The sequence below is a fragment of the Panthera leo genome, chromosome B4 (genome assembly GCF_018350215.1).
Source record: "Panthera leo isolate Ple1 chromosome B4, P.leo_Ple1_pat1.1, whole genome shotgun sequence".
In the NCBI taxonomy this organism is placed as follows: domain Eukaryota; kingdom Metazoa; phylum Chordata; class Mammalia; order Carnivora; family Felidae; genus Panthera; species Panthera leo.
In genome coordinates, this window is record NC_056685.1 from 29,701,439 (window position 1) to 29,719,540 (window position 18,102).

The following is an 18,102-nucleotide window of genomic DNA, read 5'->3' on the forward strand; positions in this document are numbered from 1 at the left end:
GTAGGGTTGCTGGAAGAAGTTTTGTAAAGAGTCATACTCAGCATGCTTTGGCTTAACATTTCTCTTGCTTTCGTGTTGCTGTCATTATCATTATTACTATTACTATTATTTTAGTCCCAGATGGAATAGAAACTTTCCTAAGAATTAGCAAATGACCAGTTGTAATGCCATGCTTAACACTGCCTTACACCTACATAGGCACATGCATAAACCCTGTCAGTTTAATACCTACTTTCTATAAAAACAAAACTTACCAACAGATGTTTGTGAATTTCATTAAAAAAAAAAAAAAAGATTTACCAAATGGAATAAAGAGCATTTGACATAAGATTTGGGGTTGAAAAATTTCTGTGTATAAGGCTAAATTCTATATTCCTATATCCGGACAGTGTCTAATTTGGGTCAGTATTCTACTTTGGTATATGTCTTCTTAACTTTCTCTCCTAATTAGGATATACTTTAAAAATTAAAAAAAGAACTTTAGGGGCACCTAGGTGGCTCAGTCAGTTGAGTGACTGTTGATTTCAGCTCAGGTCGTGGGATGGAGCCCCATGCCAGGCTCTGCACTGAGCGTGAAGCCTGCTTGGAATTCTTTCTCTCTCTCGCTCTGCCCCTCTTCCCAGCTCACTCTCTCTCTTTGTAAAATAAATTTTGAAAAATAAAATTTTGAAAAGAAAAAGAACTTTAAAAAATCTTGGAAGTGATTCAATGTTGGCACAATACCAATTTCTTTAACAAGAACAAAGCTAATATAATAAAAGCCATCAGGTGTGGGTGTTTTATGAAAATGTTTAATTCAACTGTTTCTTTGGAATGTAGTAGTCATAGTTTGGAATCTAAGTTACAGTTCAGTTCTATGTGGTTTTATGCTACTCAGTGTCTGAGAATACAAATGTCATTGAAAGTTAAGGCTTCGCTGTTCATTTTGAAACAACAATTTACAAGCGTCATATTGTCATAGAAAATAAAAATTTCTGTAAAAAAAATTTGCACAAAATTTTATGATGGTACAAAACATGAAGCAATCATATACCAGTAAAATGAAAACATTTTACTACAGAAAGTCTTATAGATTTCAATAAAGAAAAAATAGGTTATTTTACACCTTTAAAAATTACGAAACAATCTAAAACAATATAAACTGAACATTTTGTAACACTGCCTTTACAAATTAATAACTTTATAAACATATAATTTTTAAATATATTTATCAGTGCAAGATACTTTAAAATTTAAAGTTGCAGTATCATTTTTCCTTGACTAAGGACAACTCTAAGTCTGTTGCCTTAAAAAAAAAAAAAAAAAAAAAGCAAAAAAACAAAAACACATCTTGGTGCTTTCATCCTGGTATGATTGTAACAACTGAATGAATGCCTCTGGGGATAAAAATCTATTCTTTTTTCCTAGTGATCAATACTTTCCTGGAAACAAAAGGCATTCATAATCCAATTAAACCAAGATGAATGGACTGACCCATTCATGATGCAAATGTGACTCCCACAAATGCGTCTGAAAGAGACCCAGGGCAATGTAGGAAGGACAATCTAAAAGTTCTATACACCATGGCCTGATACAAATACACGGGAAACAACCACAGCTTCTTTGGATTAATTCGCATGCTGCCTGATAAGATATTTACGGCTCTGTGCTGTTGGTTCTAGGCTTCCTTCTTACCAGTCCCAAGGCAGGCTTTTTCTTTGTGAGTCATTGGAAGTTTCTAGGTGCATTCATTCAAGTCTGTTTTTTCAGCGTTGCTGCTGAATGGATGTTTTTAAAGATTTGTTTTGACTTTACTTGTTTTCTTTCCCCGTATTATCTTAAAATACTTCCCCCCAGGCACCAGGATTTATAGTCACTTTCTTAAATTAACTGTTCTTTCTTCCATTTTCCTTGTCTGATTCAATAGCAAAACAAGAGGGTTCTCAAGGGTCATTTTGCATATTTGGATGTAAAAATCTCATATTTTTGGATACTTGGAGAATTGTATTCAGTCCTTCCTTTGGGTCTCACTTAAAAGCCAATTAGTATTCCTTCTCCCTCAGCTTCTCACTCTATTAAATGCAAACATTTCTATCTCAGATCATTTTGATTGGAGCAGACAGACAAATGGCTTAAGGAAAAAAGATACTGTCACTTTAACCAGTTAACAAGAAAACCAAAGTTAGACTTTGGAGGGCAAAGTTAGGAATTTCCCTTATTTATTTATTTTTAAACATAAAGTCTAGCAAAATTGCTTGCCATTACCAGCAGGTTAAAGCTGCAAGTTTCTTTTCTGGACAATGGCAAATGCTTAAATTCTAAGAGAGAAAAAAGAGAGAGAGAGAGAGAGAGAGAGAGAGAGAGACAGAGAGACAGAGAGACAAAGAGAGAGAAAGAGAGAGGAGAGAAAGAGTTTACATTTGAAAATACATTCCATATGAAAGACCAATAAGAGAGAATATTGCAGCTTTATACAAAAGGGTCAAGAGACATGAAATTGAACTACGGAAAAAGCAGAACAATTAAGCCACATTGCCAAATCTTCGGAGCCCTTGCCTTCCCAGGGGCTGACATCTCACACTAAAATATACTTTCTTCTTAGTCAGTGGGCCACCAGGGTTTGATTAAAGAGTAGGGCTTTCACCAGCGAGAAACAGAGCAGGTTGTTAATGTAACACAATGAGAACCAGTACAAACAAAAAGGCACTTGAGAGGACATAGACTAGCCAGTGCCAAGGATTTTTCATTGCGGTTGTCGGCAGCACACCCAGTTGCCAGCAGTGTTTGGTGATGGCACGGTTTCCTGTATGGAGTTCACAAGCACGAGGTTTAGTACAACACTGGAAAACATCAAGAAAATTTGACGGTATTGCTTTGTAAACAGAGCTGACACACTATACTGGTACTGAGGCTACAGCACTTTAACATAAAACATCCTAACCCTTCTTTGCCTATGCACGACGCGGGCAATTATACACAAGTACAGCTTCAGGAGTCCACTGAAGTGCAGTTATTCTAATAGATTCTGGGCACTGGGCTACAGGTAGCATGTCCATCAAAAGGGCCCCGCTGAATACACTTGGTGCCAGCATCTTGGATTTTGCACAGTTTCTGAAAAGAATCCATAAAAGGAAGAGGAGAGAGAATGGAGAGGGAGAGTCGAAATGAATCATTAAGTCATTCATACTTGGTCTCAACACCAGCATTGGATTATTCAAATGAAACCAACAGAAAAAAGCTGACTGTACATGATTCCGATTGCGAACACAGCTAACTTGTTCATGTCTGTCGGCCGTACTCATGGATGCTCCTGAGAAAAGCCTGGCTCAGCGTCATCAACGCACTTCCCAGCCTGTACAGTGAGAGAGATCAACAAACAGTTCCCCAGCACGTTCAAGTTACGTCCTTCCCCTTCAATTCTCTGACTCGTCTTTTCATCTGTCTGCCTTCATGCCTCCGAATAAGTACTCTGTGTATTCAGTTTGTCCTTTTTCAACTTCACGCCATCCACGAGTTCAAAGTTATAGTTCTCCAGGGCAGATAAGTTTCTTTCGGACATCCCATTGTGCCAACAGGCACAGTACAGCACGACCCCACACACGGCACCCAGGAGGACGCCCAGGGCACTCATGGCTATGATGGTGATGAGGATGGGATCCAAGGTCTTCAACACGTTGCCTGGCTTCCTGGAGATGTTCTCATTGCTTTCTCCTGTGCCTTCATAGCCTGGGGTGCTCCCTAGGGGAAAAGAACAATTGGCCCCATGAGCAATGCCAACATACCAGATGAAAGTGAACAGAAGAGACAAAAAGGAGAGAAAAAAGCAAATCCCACACTCCAGTTTCGTCTGTCCTCTCTCAAGGACCCGCGGGCAATCTCTGAAGTGGGGTTTGGCTCCCCCATGTGCGGGAAACACCAAGATTTAGAACTGAGGTATGGGAGGGGAGAGTTCTGGGGAGTCGGTGCTGTGACTCTGATAGCTCAGTACATGGAAACAACTGATTCTGGACATACAGGGAGGGTTATGTTCTAATCGAATTCAGATTTTGCACAGCCCACCATCTGTGCTAGATCACAATCTGTGTTTACAGTCCCTGGCCAAACATGTGGTCATCAAGCTCTGCAAAATGCTTAGTCACACATTTGGCTAGTAAGGGGATTTGACCATGACCTGTGTGTTTGCCTGATCCCCAAACCAGGCACAAGGAAATCTTCCAAGCTGCCCTTTCACGTGGCACCATTTCCAGCGAGTCTGGGCACAGTTTACACACGTGTTTGTTCCTCCACATGTAAAATCCTCAAGTCAAACAGATTCCCCCCAAATCCACCGTGGGTTCACTCAAGAAGGAGAGAGCTTTCAGGACAAAGGGGATGCTTGCTGCTGACATTTCAAATGGGTTATGGCTCAGAGCTAGAGACCGTGTCTGTGTTGTGCTGAATAGAACACAGTTAATAATCAGCATCTTTGCAGCCTTGGTGGTTTCACTGGAGACAGTCACACTGCTCTGCAGTTCAGTCACTGGGGAAATGTTTTCTTTAGAGTGGAACATGAAAAATTATTAACATGGGAGCTCTGAGCCTAATTATGTGGTACTAGAAATGAGACTAAAATGTTAATGCACAACATTCAGTGTTTACTTAATGGTGTTCTGATCAACAAAGATTCCAATCAAAGAAAACTAAAAATATGAGATGCAAGTCCCTAAACAGGGGAAAACAAGCCTTGGGGCATATTAATATTCTCTCCCTTGAAACATTGTTTTGAAACAACCTCTAATAAAGTTTACATCTCAGCGTGGTGGGCTGTGTAACTAAGCTGAATGAGCTGGGTGTTAATGTTACTAATGTCATAGTATAGTGCCATATTTATCTGTGTCTATCAAGTCCAAGTCTGACTATAGCCAGTCCACATTTCTACGGGCAACAGGTGCCTATGCTAATGTGTAGGATACAGAAATGCTGGCAGCAGCTGTGAGTGATTCCGGGGCAAGTGTCCATCAATCCACAACTGCTGGCTGGGAGGTACAGAAGCTTCTAGAAATAAAATAGCAGTAGGCAAGGCCCAACTCTGATCAAATGTCTTGTATTTGATCACAAAGTAGTCAAGAAAAACATACATTTTCAGATTAATCCGTGTAAGATCCGAGGCTACCACCCAATTAACCGTGCTACTTAAAGGCAAGTCGCTGATCTGAGTTTTTCAGCCTCCTCGTGTACAAAATGGGGATAAATAAGCTTTAGAGAGCATAGAAGATACATATGTAAAGTGTGTGGAACATACTAGGTCCTCAATAAATCCTTGCCATCATCATCATTATCATCCTCATCCTCATCACTGTCTTCATTAACACAAAGTTAGGGGTCCCATGAAGAGGAGGAGGGAAACAGATTGAACACAACAGCTTATCACAAAAATTGGGTTCCAGTCCTCAAAGATCATGTCTGGATATCAACCAGACAAGAATTTAGGTTGGCTTCAAATTACTGTATGAAAATTAGCACTGGTCTCTGGGTAAGTCATGGTCTTTACTGGTTTCCTACTTCTACAGTTGTAAAGTGAGAGTGTTTCACACAGTTATGCTCTAGGGGCTCCTCCAGCTCAGACAGGGGAGGGCAGGGCGAGCACGCTCCCCCAGGGCTCAGCCACTCCCCCAAGCTGGACTTGCCTCAGTGGCTTCCCTAGACCTCCAGACAGCTTAGAAGAGAGCACTCACTCTGTGACAATTCGCAGCTCCATGGGCAGAGACGTTTATTTTATTTGAACTGCTTTGATATACCAGGTCACTAACGTTCCAGAAAGTTGCTTCATAAAATTTACCATGAAAGCCATAGTAAATTAAAAAAAAAAATTGGTCAGCAAGAAAAATTTACCTGTTTCATCAATTTTATTTTCTGGGTTCCTTTTATCCAGGTCTGCCGGTTCTGACAAGTTAAACAAAATTGAAAGAGATATTTGAACTGCCAACAAAATCCGATACACACAACCACATAAACCTTCACACACACACACACACACACACACACACACACACACACACACCCCTTCCTCACACTAATGGTTCTGCTAGATCTCCTTGAGAGTTTTTAGTCTAATCTCACCCTACCACATAACTATAGATCAATAGAGGGGCAATGTCAGATGACTAGGATATCTGTGTCACATCAAAATCCAGGTAGCACAGCTATCCATGTTTTGAAGAGAAGAGTGGAGGGTGATGGTTTTGGCATCTGGAGTGTGGGGAGAAGTCTGATGAAAACAGGAAACAGTAGTGGGGTTGTGCATATGGCTACCATCCTGTGCTTTTGTAGATAACTGCTTCCTAGCTCTTTGAGGCAAGAGACTGTGTCCTGTGTCTTAACAAAAAAACAAACAAACAAACAAACAAACAAACAAAAAAAACCCTCTGGAAAAGAGTCCCAGTAGCTCATGTGGTTTTGAGTAGGAGGTGGGGAGTTTGAGTACTTTATTCACTGCTATATTCCCAACATTTACAACAGTGTCCAGAACATAAAAGGTGCCTCAATAAATATTTGTTGCATAAATGTGTGGATAAGTAATAAATAGTTGATAGTCTCATAGCATCCATAGCTAAATATTCAAGGATATATATTTGATGAATAATTATACAGTTATCTTAGACATCTTTTTATTGTGACAGCAACATACAGTATTTTGACAGTGCATTAGTTGTGACTTTCTGAGTACATTGCTTCATAACAACTATAGCCATGTGGACCAGTCACATGAAAAGAAAAATGCTCACAGAATTGTCTCAATCCCTCTATATATTCACCGGAGCACTTGGATGCTGCTTTGCATACAATATGCAGTCCATTAAAACTTGCTGAATGGAATTAAATTTGATTTCTTTTCCTTAGTTTAGGGAGTTTACTCTTACATTCTAAAAATATAATTCTCATCTTGGAATAGGAAAGCCTGTGTAACTGCATGAAATGCGTATTTTTTTAAATGTTTATTTTTGAGAGAGAGAGGGAGACAAATAATCGGAACCAGGCTCCAGGCTCTGAGCTGGCAGCACAGAGCTCAACGCAGGGCTTGAACTCACAAACCGTGAGATCACGACCTGAGCTGAAGTTGGATGCTTAACCGACTGAGCCACCCAGGCACCCCTGAAATACATATTTTAACAACAGTGTAGACTTGGATGTGGCCAATCTGTAGAGTAATTGCAACTGAAATATTAAGTCTTATCATTTCTTGTGAAGACCTGCTAAGTAGCGTGGCATTAAATAGATTTCCTTACATACTACGAAGAAGCAGATCTTTATTCACTGCTCTTTTTCCCCTAATTTCTTTAATTGACCATATCAAATTATTGCCACTTTAGGATTACATATATTCAATATATTGTATATTAAAAGCTTTGTAAATTGCTGAAATGACCAAAAACCCATTACAGCCAACAGGCCCCCTTTGTCTTAAATTTGCCCAGTAGGCTTACTCCATTTTGTTATAATTAACATCCTATTATATGATATATAGCAAAAGTTTAAGTGTAGCAAATGGAGCTTAAGACTAATTACTGTGCTATTACATTGCCATTAGTGATTCTATTTATAATTACATATCAAGAACCAGGGAATATGAATTGGTTTTCTATGTCAACTTTCATCTATACATCCAGACCAATAAAAACCATAAACTGTAATACTAGGCAAAGTCTCAAAATTTCATTTATTCTCTTGAGTCATTTCCACTATTTTCAGAGTCAGAAACATCTACTTATTTGTAATAAAGCAAAGAATTATAGCTTCTATGATTCCTTAAAAATGTAACCTTAATTAAGTTCACTGTGCTCAAAATTTTCAACGGCCTGCTGTTTTGTTTACAGACTCAGATATTTGGAATTATCCAGATGTCTGAGTTTTCCACTTTTCATCAAAATGTTTTGGCATGGTATATATAGCCTGTAAACTGTGAGTCTTTCTTCTGAGCTACGGCTTTTGGATTCCACATTATTTATGTGGTTTTGCAGGTACAATCAGACACTAAATGAACTGGGTTAGGACAGGACGTAGCTAAAGATAAACTGACCTGATTTTATGCCCTGTTGCATCAAAATTTGCACTTCACAGGATGTGCCTATAGCCTGCATTGCAATTCTAGGTCTAAATGAGCAAGACAAACACCATCACGTGAAAATAACTGTGCCCTGGGAAAGTGCGTCTGGTTTCGACAGCACTTCACACTTACTTGCGCAGTCCTCTTGTGAAATGTGGTTATTAATACTAATGTCATCCACTGCAATCCCGCCAAGGTTTCCTTTTCCGATTTCACCTTCAAAAATCACCTAACAAAATGAAATCATTTTCACAGTATTGAAATGTTCGGTCCTGAATAGCAGTGTTTACAAACGCTTGTTCAGTTCAATCTATGGCACATAAATTAAATTCATGAGATTTCACGTAAGCGTGCGCTTCGATCATCAATCTATGTTAACTGCCTGGTGATGGCATCAAACTTCTAACACTCTCTTTTTATAACTCAAAACGTTAAACTGGGGAAAGCACCAAATAAAAGGAATGTTCATTGTGGCAGCCAGAAATAGATTATAAAGTAGCATTCTCCTCTTTCTCAGCAAATTGGTTCTATTCCTATAATGTTGGAGACTGCGAAGCTACTGAGATTGCAGCGAAATCCCAGGTTCGGGAAATGCCCGAAATCATCTTTGGAATAATTCCCACATCTCTTCTCCATGATTTTCAACATTATCTCAGTGTCTCTGAAGGAGTTGCCCTCCCACCCGGGGAAGGGAAAGGGGCATACCTGATAAAGCTTCAGAGACTTGTGGAGCAGGACACGCCCTTCCTTCCAGTGGTCTCCCTGGTGTCCGATGGCCATCCAGACTAACTGGTCATACTCCTCTGGCTTCTGATAGTGCAGTTTGACCCTCAGCGTGCCCACGTGTGAACCGGACATGTGATACCAGAAGGTCATGCAGTGGGCGGAGTTCTGGGAATAAACCACGGGGCTCACCAGACGAGCCACTTTGCCCTTCTGGTTTTCGTCGGCTTGGGAATAGATGAAGTTGCCATCTCCTGCTGTGACAAAAACCCAGGTTAGGGAGAGTGGCTGAATGTATGAATCCTTTACCTCTTCTTTCCAGTTCCGTGACTCAAACCTTCTCTCCTAGGCTAAGCACCAAGAACCCAAATGTGCAGTGGAAAGGGAGCGGTGTGCTGTTGTTGGGGAACCTCTTTGGCAACTGGGTCTGCACTCCAAGCCTCTGTGAGTGGATGCTTAATTGGGAGAAGGCTGTGAAGCAGCATTAATTTGGATGCTACATATTTGGAATGCACTGTCACATGGATCTAGGCTGTGACTCCAGTTGGCCTTTGCATCGTTGCAAGCACCCTGAAAGCAGAGGGCAGACCTACTTTCATGCAACTTTAGAATAGTTTCAGCAGCACTGATGTGAACACAGACATTAAATGGAACATATTTTGATGTTTTCTTATTTATCATTTCAGCTGGGTGAGGATACTTAGGTCACTATAGCTTCTTGATAATGATAAAGTTGCAGTTTTTCCAAATAATCTAGTCATCTTCTTTTTCCCACAAAGTCAGATGATTTTTTCCTCATTTATTTTAATGGCTTATAAATTCCTTAAATACACCTGAGAGCTTGAATCTCAGCTCAAGTCCCACTCTTGTTTGATGTGGGCTTCTGGTTCAAGGAGAGGCAAGGTTGCATATTTGAGGCTTATTAGAACTTGCCATTTTGGCAGCGTAGACACTTGCCGGGCGGCAAGGACTTACTCTTGGCTTTGCTTTTAATTACCCCCAGTGGGAACATTTCCTCCTGCCACCACCTGGTCTATACACACAACTCATGTTTCATTGTTTGCTCTGCAAATAGAAATACCTACTCTAACGCTTCACCTGATGTAAGTGCGAATCTGACGCTTGGGCCTCAGTGGGCAGCAGGATGTTTTGTTTGCTGCCCAAGGGGTTTGTGTGTTTGTGAGATACTTTTTCACTGTGCACATGTGGGCATGTCCTTGTATCTGCTCGCCTGCATCAACAGTGTCCAGGTGGATGCATCAGTGGGCAACTTGCTTCCATCACCTGGCTGCTTAGATGAGATTGCACCAAAACACTCTTAATGAAACCAACGGGTGAAATACGAAGAGGGTGGAAATTCCAGCACTATGTTTGATACTGTTTTTGTGGCGCGCTCCCATGACCAAGGGAACTCAGTCACTCTTGGGGTTTGTTTTCTCCCACTACTTTACCCTATCTGTGTGACACTGCCATTTCCCTGAGGTGAGTAGGGTATCAGTCTACCAGCAGGGACAGGTAGAAAACACACCCATCGTGCCTCTGTGCCCAACATGCCCATCTTAGGGAAAAATACTGAAGTTAGAGATGCTGCAGAGAGGAAGCACACTAATGGAGTCCAAGAGGTTTATTTTGGCTAGTCAGTGAAGAGGTGGAAGAAAGAAGGAGAAAACTGGACTTGGATAGAGGAAAGATGGCTGCCTGAGAAATCTGTCATGACCTCTGCCCCGATGCACCGTGGTCTTCTAAAAACATGCTCCTGTCACTCCTCTGCTCAAAGCTTGTCAGTGGCTCCTCACTACCGTTAGCCTCTTCACTTCTTCACGTGACACCCGAGGCCACACACCCCCCCTGCCACATATCTAACTGCTTCACAGAGGAACCTGCCCAACCATACCACCTGCCATCCCTCCTCCACGTCTGCACACGCCATCCTAGCTCAGACAGTCTCCGGGACAGAACTGCTTTCTCTGATCCCCCGTGTTACCTTTCTTGTCTCTGCTCACCCCCACCTTGGGGCACCCTCACGCCAGCACAGTAATCATTTCTCACCTGCAACCAGACTGTGAGCTCCTCAGGGCAGGGCTACCCTCCTTTATTCCCGAATCTCCAGTGTCCAGTTCAGCATCTAATCTAAAGTAATAGAGCTCCTCAAACAACCCTTGTTCAATGAACCAGGGAAGATGACGGGCTTCAGGAATCCTCCTTAAGGAGGTACATAGCTTCCCTCTTAGAAGTCAACTGCAGAAAACCACGTGGGTTTCTTTGAAAAAATTCAAAATTGAACAGCAGGATATTTTACCTAGATATTGCTAATTTAAAGAAATCTCCAGGTCTGATTTGCAAAGTGCGGAATACTGTGTAATGTCGGTCCATGTGCATGTGTGCTGGGTGTAGGCTCTTTTCGTGTAGGATTTTTATGTTAACAAGTTCCTGCCTTTCAGATATCAGTCTCGCCCCTCTCTCTCAGCAAATGATTGCCTTCCTAGTGCTACAGGAGGCTTTTTCTCTTCAGGGCAGACCTGGTAAATCTGGGTGTCTGGGAGAACAAAAGAGACAAATCCTTCTGAAGGAATCACACTTCTCAGCTGTTAATCTAAGACAACCCCTCCTTTTCTGATACTCCAACACATAAAGCGTTGATATTTTTCCCTTTCAGGGGTTTTATCACAGTTCTGGGTCAGGAACTCTGTCTTCATTTTCTCAATTAGCACTTTACTTCTGCAAGCCTTTTAGCTTTTGTCTCTGGCTAACATAGCTTTTAACCTCCTTTGAATGTCAGATCCTACTGAGCCATTTTGCTTCACTTTGCATCAATTTTTCCACCATTACTGCCTTCATTTCAGCTAATTGCATTTGGTTAATTTGATGCCATTTATATGTACAGTGCCATTTACAGTCAAAGTATTTTAAGTTTTCTAAAACTGCTTGTCTTAAGATTCAATTGAAAGTGTCTCAGAATTGAAGGAGTCCAATTTTATCCAATTTCCTTGTCATTCTCATTAGGAAAAGAGGTAGCTGTGGTGGAAGGCGGCCAATTCAACCTACTTAATGGTTATATTCACTGGGGGAAAAGAAGTGAACAATAAAATGGGAGAGGCATGAAGTGCCCTCTGCCCGTCCATTGGCCCACTGACCCACTGGCCCAAAGCCCTAGCATGGGGCAATTTTGCTTAATGAGATTTCTCAGCCTCAGAAAATGCCCCTCAAAGGTATCATTTGAGAAGCCACCTCTTCAGTGAACAGTCCTGTAAGTCTCCCTGAGTAGGGTAGAAGTCGGTGGGTTGTATCTGTTGTGTATGGGAGTGTGTGTATATGTGGTCTTTGTAGGACGTCGCTGGATCTTTACACTGGGTGACAAGATGACTAAGAGGAAAACAGGATGGCGGTGGATAAAAAGTTCTTGGAGTGGCTGTCAGCCCCCTGTAACCCCCAGCCCATCCCTCTGCCCCTCATTAATCTTAGCAGGAAAGCAAGACAGGAGGTGGTGTGGGGTGAGGTTTCCACCTGCTCAGAAAAAATGGGCTAGATTTACAACCTTCCTCTAAAGAATAAGAATCCCACCCCACCTTCTTCCACTTCCACGTCAAGGGTCAAGAGAGAGCAAGCAATAGTCTCACTTATTGTTTCTTTAGCTGCAAAATAAATGAGATGACATATGTCTGGACTTACTTCAAAATAATCCAGAGTCAGGGGTGATAGGGATAAAATAAGAGTCCTGTGATTTAGTGCCTGTTGAAGTTGGGTTATATACATATAGGGTTCATTTCACTAAGCCTTTTCTGTTTGAGTATACTTGAAATTGCCATAAACAGCTCAGGAAAAGTATGAAACAGGTACTTATTCACACATCTTTACCCAGTTTGCTATTTACCAGAAAGGCAGCCAGTTGCCAAATTTAATCAGCTTTCTCTACCACTTGGCGGACAAGCATCCCTTCTAGGAAAGGAGAGCTTGGTAATTCCAGGAAAGGAAGGCATGAGTGAACGCATGGTAGTCTTTTCAAACACCGCTGGTCCCACAGACCACAGAAACCCTCCATAGCCACACCTTTGCTAATTCAAAGAAATGAGGCTGAAGTGAACTCTCCGTTACCTGTGTGATCCTGAATCGGTCCGGTTTTGCTGGTCAACACGCTCCACTTGAGCTGCACGTGATTGTCATGTTCCCAGTGACAGAATGTCTTGTGAGAGCCCCAGCCAAATTCGCAGTTAAAACCGTATGTTGGAAACTCTTCAGTGGGTGGAAAAGAAAAATAGAGAAAAGCAGAGAAAGACAAATTTAATCATTTAGGTCAGAAAGGCCTTTAATTTGCTCACAGAAGGCACAATTTATATAATTTAACGTATGTTTGAAAATTCTGGGAAAGCCACAAAATCCAGGATTACCAGGAAACTCAAAAGACGCATGGAGATGTCAAAATGTTTGCAAAATCACGTTTAGGATTTTTTTTTTTTTTATCCAGCTTTAAAAAGATTATGGACTGCCTGCCAAATTGGTTTTACATAAAATTTCCAGAAAGGTTACTTTCCAAGGCATATATATTACATCTGTAGCATTCTCCCTTGGTCCACAATATTTAATATGAAAGATACTCTATTTTTGAGTATTATATAAATTGATATCCACCAATGAAAAGAATCTTAAGTACAGATTGACCTGTGAACCTTAAAAGTCTAGAAATGTGACTGGGCTGGATGTCTCATTCTGGAGGCTATGTGTATTCTCACCATTCTGGCTAATGCCTCAGGTCTTGAGGTCAGATCTCTGAAGCATTTCTTAAGATTATTTTTTCTTCTGTGCTTTGTATCAGGTCAATCAATTTTAAATGTAAGTTTCTGCTTTTTTAGTGAATTTTAAAATGTGTATGTAAATTGTTCACCCCACTTAAAACCCAGGCAAGTTCACGTAAAGCCAAAGCATTTTTAAATAGCTGCGCATTAAAAAAAATTTTTTTTTTCATGTTCAAAGTGTTTCCTTTGGAATCTAAAAAGAAAGTATGAATGGATTCTCAGAGGGATTATTTATTTTGTGTGTTCTACAAGGTGCTATTTGACTGTGGTGTTTTTTTAAACCCCCATAGCTTTACTTTTTTTACTCAACTCCTTTTTTTCTTAGAAGTAGCTTCTCTTGTTAAGTATGGAAAAAATGAAATCATAATGGCTTGGATTTTGTTTTTGGTAAACTGAAGCGAATAATAAAAATAATCCTAAAGATAAAATTCTCCTGCCTCTGCCAGTCCCACTCCTCCCCCATTACATAAAATTAAACACACAAAGCGCGGCTGTTTTCTCTAATGAAGGAAGGTCACCGCTTCTTGAGTTTAGGTAGTCCACAAGATGGCAGCATTGAAACGGAGAGAAAGGTGCCCAGGGCGTCTCGCCAATTGGATCTTGAACATTCCTCAAACAATTCCTATGTACAATAAGGGAGGTATAGTATCGTATGTTGTATTAGGGTCAGCCTGAGATCCTAGCTCGCTTTGATCTTTAACTTTGTCCGCGTTTAACACGACGTAGCCTGCTTTCTTCTCGGAGCCTGGGCTCCATTGCCCCTCCCCCACTTTAACAATGGCAGGAGGGATTTTAATGGGAAGATTTAGTGAATAGATAAGGATGATTTACTTTGCATTTTTAGTTTCCAAGGAACCCTTTTCAAATGCTAATGTAGAATTTTGGAAGGAATGCACCATATGCATTGTCAAAAGGGAACTGGATGGATTCTCCCATCCAGGGACAAGGAGACCTCCTGAGGGGTGAGGGGTGGAAGGGTGCCTAGGGCCAGTTTGGGAAAGTAACTCTAGTGTGAGCCACGTGATGCATATAACGTGCGGACTTTGTGTTAGTGCAAAAGGGCTGTATTTCACAGCTATGGTGTCACTGGAGTGATATATTTCATGTCTAGTTTATCCTAACCATGAAATAGGGCTTCTTAAAGCATGAGAAACCCTCTCCAAAATTTACCACACTTTTGAGCAGCAAGATTGAATTATGCAGATGAACTACAGTCCATTGAACAGTGACTGAATGGTTGAGCAACCTTGGATGTCAACACCCACAAACCTGGAATGTACTGCCGCATAATCTCATGTTAGAAAATGTTAATATTGGAAAATGTTAATATGTGTGTGGTTTTGAGTTTCCTCCTTAAATGTAGTTTAGAAGACATGCACATGTAGGAAGGCAGCAAGCCATTACAGCGCAACATTTCTGGTTGTATTTCTGGTTAATACATCAAATTATTATTGTATAGTATAGAAAACCACACCATGCATTATTTTGGCTCTTAATTTTCTGGTGATAACAATACAATATATGAAGTTGGATGTTTTGGTAATGACCAGGACATAGGACAGCCTTGCTTGAAAGGAGGACTCAAGCATTTCTGCAGCTGTACTGCTCAGTGGTCTGTGTTTATCTTCTCATGTTTTTTCCAGTCCTAGGAATTTAACAAGGCAATCTGCTCTAACGTTATGTATTTTACTACTCTTTCATCTTCTTGTCCCAATCATATAATCTCTGGCAATCTTGCTAATTTAAAGGAAATACTCTTTTTTTTTTTTTTTTTTTTTTAATCAATGCATATGGTGGCGAGGGGTGTGGGGTGAGAAAATGTTGAAAATTCAAGCCTGGCCAGAAAGGCTATTAAACACATAAAATATACACAAACATTTATAGGGAAGGGAAAGAAAAAAGAGATTGAGGGAGGAAAAAAGAAGGACAGAAGCAGAAAAGAGGAAAGAGAAAGAGAAAAAAGCAAATTGATGAATGAAGTTAAGTATATAGGACTATTGACCTTTCCGTCTTCAAAATATTCTCCAGGCCCTGTGGCTGCATGATTCTCATTAAATTCATTGGGAATAATCTGGCTAAATCCCTTCTTGACTCTTAAAAATAGCAGGAAACAATATTCTGAACTTAAAACAAATTTACAGCCGCTGTGAGCACGCACCAGCTGCAATTGTTGAACTATCTTGCCCACAGTCGAATCATTAGCACCATATATGCACAAGGATTTAATTTTAGAATCTGCTTTTCAAAACTTCTTTTGAGGATGTTAACTAGCTTACTCACAGACTGGTCTTTCAGTCCAAATAAGTGGAGGTGCTCAGGCCCATGTAATCAGAGGTTAGGAATATACTCTGAGCTGCTATAGGAGTGTTTGCAGATCCTCAGAGGGTGAGATGTTTCATCAGGGGGAGTTAGATTTAAAATGCAGGGTTTCTCATCATTTCCTGGCAAAGCATTAATAGGCTTTTATGCATCTGATTACAACCGAGGCAGTATATGAATGTTATATATCCACTGAGTTTATTATATTGATAAGAATCCACAAAAATGAAATTTTAAGACTCTGCTTGAGTATCTAATGGTTTCAGCAAAATGAGATTAGATGAAAGTTCAGGGGTTCAGTTTGCTGCTTGTAAAGATGTCCAAAGAATCTGAAAACTGCAGAACAGTGTAGATCAAATTATCAGATAGGTGGGTCCCACCACTGGGTGAACACCTCAAAATCAGACTTGGCATCTGACTTTATGTACACTCTGGGCCTACTGAACTGTTCTGAGCATTGGTTTAGCCAGAAGGTGACAATGAATAGAACTCCTCAAAGAAGGTCAGACTATCCATTATCCACAAAGACTGGGAGACAGATTCAGGACTCAAGCAATGGAAAAACAGGAAACCAAGGTCATTTGTGGAACTCAAAACCAGAGCAGACAGCCTTTATCAGTAAGCTCTGGTTTGACATAAACTGGTTTAGATGGTGGTCGCTATGGGTCTTACTGGTTCTCGATCTGTACATCTGTGCTCTGACCACAGTACACCCTCTGAGATGGCTGGCCCTTGAACTCATGCACAAACCGAATGCATTCACAAAGTCATGCCTAACCTTCCACCTCCAGGGAGAATTATCCCATTTTGGAATCCGGTGTATACCTTTCCATTTTCTCTAGAACTGTTGCTCACTTTTAGTTTTTAAATGATCCCTAGCTCTTTTGATAGGCAAGAGGAGAGAGGAGTTGAAACAAGTTCATTGGCAACTTCAGAGTGGCTTTATTTTTTAATTTTTAAAAATATTTATTAAAAAAAATTTAATGTTTATTATTTTTTTTAATTTTTTTTTTAACGTTTATTTATTTTTGAGACAGAGAGAGACAGAGCATGAACGGGGGAGGGGCAGAGAGAGAGGGAGACACAGAATCGGAAGCAGGCTCCAGGCCCTGAGCCATCAGCCCAGAGCCCGACGTGGGGCCCGAACCCACGGACCGCGAGATCGTGACCTGAGCCGAAGTCGGACGCTTAACCGACTGAGCCACCCAGGCGCCCCTTAATGTTTATTATTTTTGAGAGACAGAGAGAGAGAGAGAGAGAGAGAGCATGCAAGCAGAGGAGGGGCAGAGAGAGAAGGAGACACAGAATCCAAAGCAGGCTTCAGGCTCTGAACTGTCAGCACAGAGCCTGCCGCAGGGCTCAAACCCACGAACTCTGAGATCATGACCTAGCCAAAGTCAGACGCTTAACCAACTGAGCCACCCGGCCGCCCCTTAGAGTGGTTTTAATTAACTCTCTGGCAAGAGAAAAAACTAACAGAGCAGTTAATATGTTTGTTACATCATTAGAACTTCATGTTTTCACCTCAGCCCTCTTCCCTATGACAGAAGGTCACAAAAAGCCAGCCGGCAGTTACTCCACAGAAAACCACCCAAGAGGGCCAAGGGCCCCCAGAAAAGTCAGGAAACAAGCGAGGGGCCGGGCTTCACTCATGACCAACTGCAGCCATCCAGCGTGGTTGCACAACCCCTGGAGGCCATACTTTACAACTTGTAAAGTACTTTGGACTATAGTTTTTTCTGAATTTAGGTGAACAGATACTCTTCTGTTTCACCTTTCCGTAGTTGGGGGTGTCTGAGCCATGGGGTAGCAAGAACTCTGTCAACCTGAGCACACCACAGGGAAACTTGGGGTTAAGTTCAAGTGAAGAGAAGTTTGTTTTGCAGTTTAATCAGGTCAACGGTGACAGTGTCCTTTAAGGAAGCATACTAATTAGAGCAGTCCTTTCTACTTTCTGCCTAGCTGGGTAGTGTCATACTGTTGAGGAAACATTGATATACACCACACGCCCCATTAATAAATGACTGTGGAGGCCAAGGCTGAGTGAGCTTCAATAAAGGAAATGGGAGAAGCTGGAAAACTGACCTGGTCACCTTACTCTAATGATTAACTTTAAAGTATTTAAAACCTCTGATTGCTTATACTGACCATTTCCCTTCGTGTGTGTCTGGGGGGAAGAATTTTACAGAATACTAACAAAATACAAAA

At 41.1% G+C, this 18,102-nt stretch overlaps 1 protein-coding gene across 4 annotated transcripts in view; it reads right to left on the reverse strand.

Moving 5' to 3' along the window:
- Positions 1 to 1,047: 1,047 nt before the first annotated feature.
- Positions 1,048 to 18,102, reverse strand: part of NRP1 (neuropilin 1) — a 137,893-nt gene continuing 120,838 nt past the window's right edge. For 2 of the 4 annotated variants that reach the window (XM_042945308.1, XM_042945306.1), the window contains exons 13-17: positions 12,878 to 13,015; positions 8,768 to 9,039; positions 8,195 to 8,291; positions 5,851 to 5,901; positions 1,048 to 3,717 (exon numbers count right to left, since the gene is read on the reverse strand). In XM_042945308.1, coding sequence (XP_042801242.1) covers positions 3,428 to 3,717; positions 5,851 to 5,901; positions 8,195 to 8,291; positions 8,768 to 9,039; positions 12,878 to 13,015 — 848 coding nt within the window. In that variant the 3' untranslated portion in view covers positions 1,048 to 3,427. Of the gene's footprint in view, positions 3,718 to 5,850; positions 5,902 to 8,194; positions 8,292 to 8,767; positions 9,043 to 12,877; positions 13,016 to 18,102 lie in introns of all 4 variants that reach the window. The other 2 variants (XM_042945307.1, XM_042945305.1) reach the window with 1 other exon arrangement.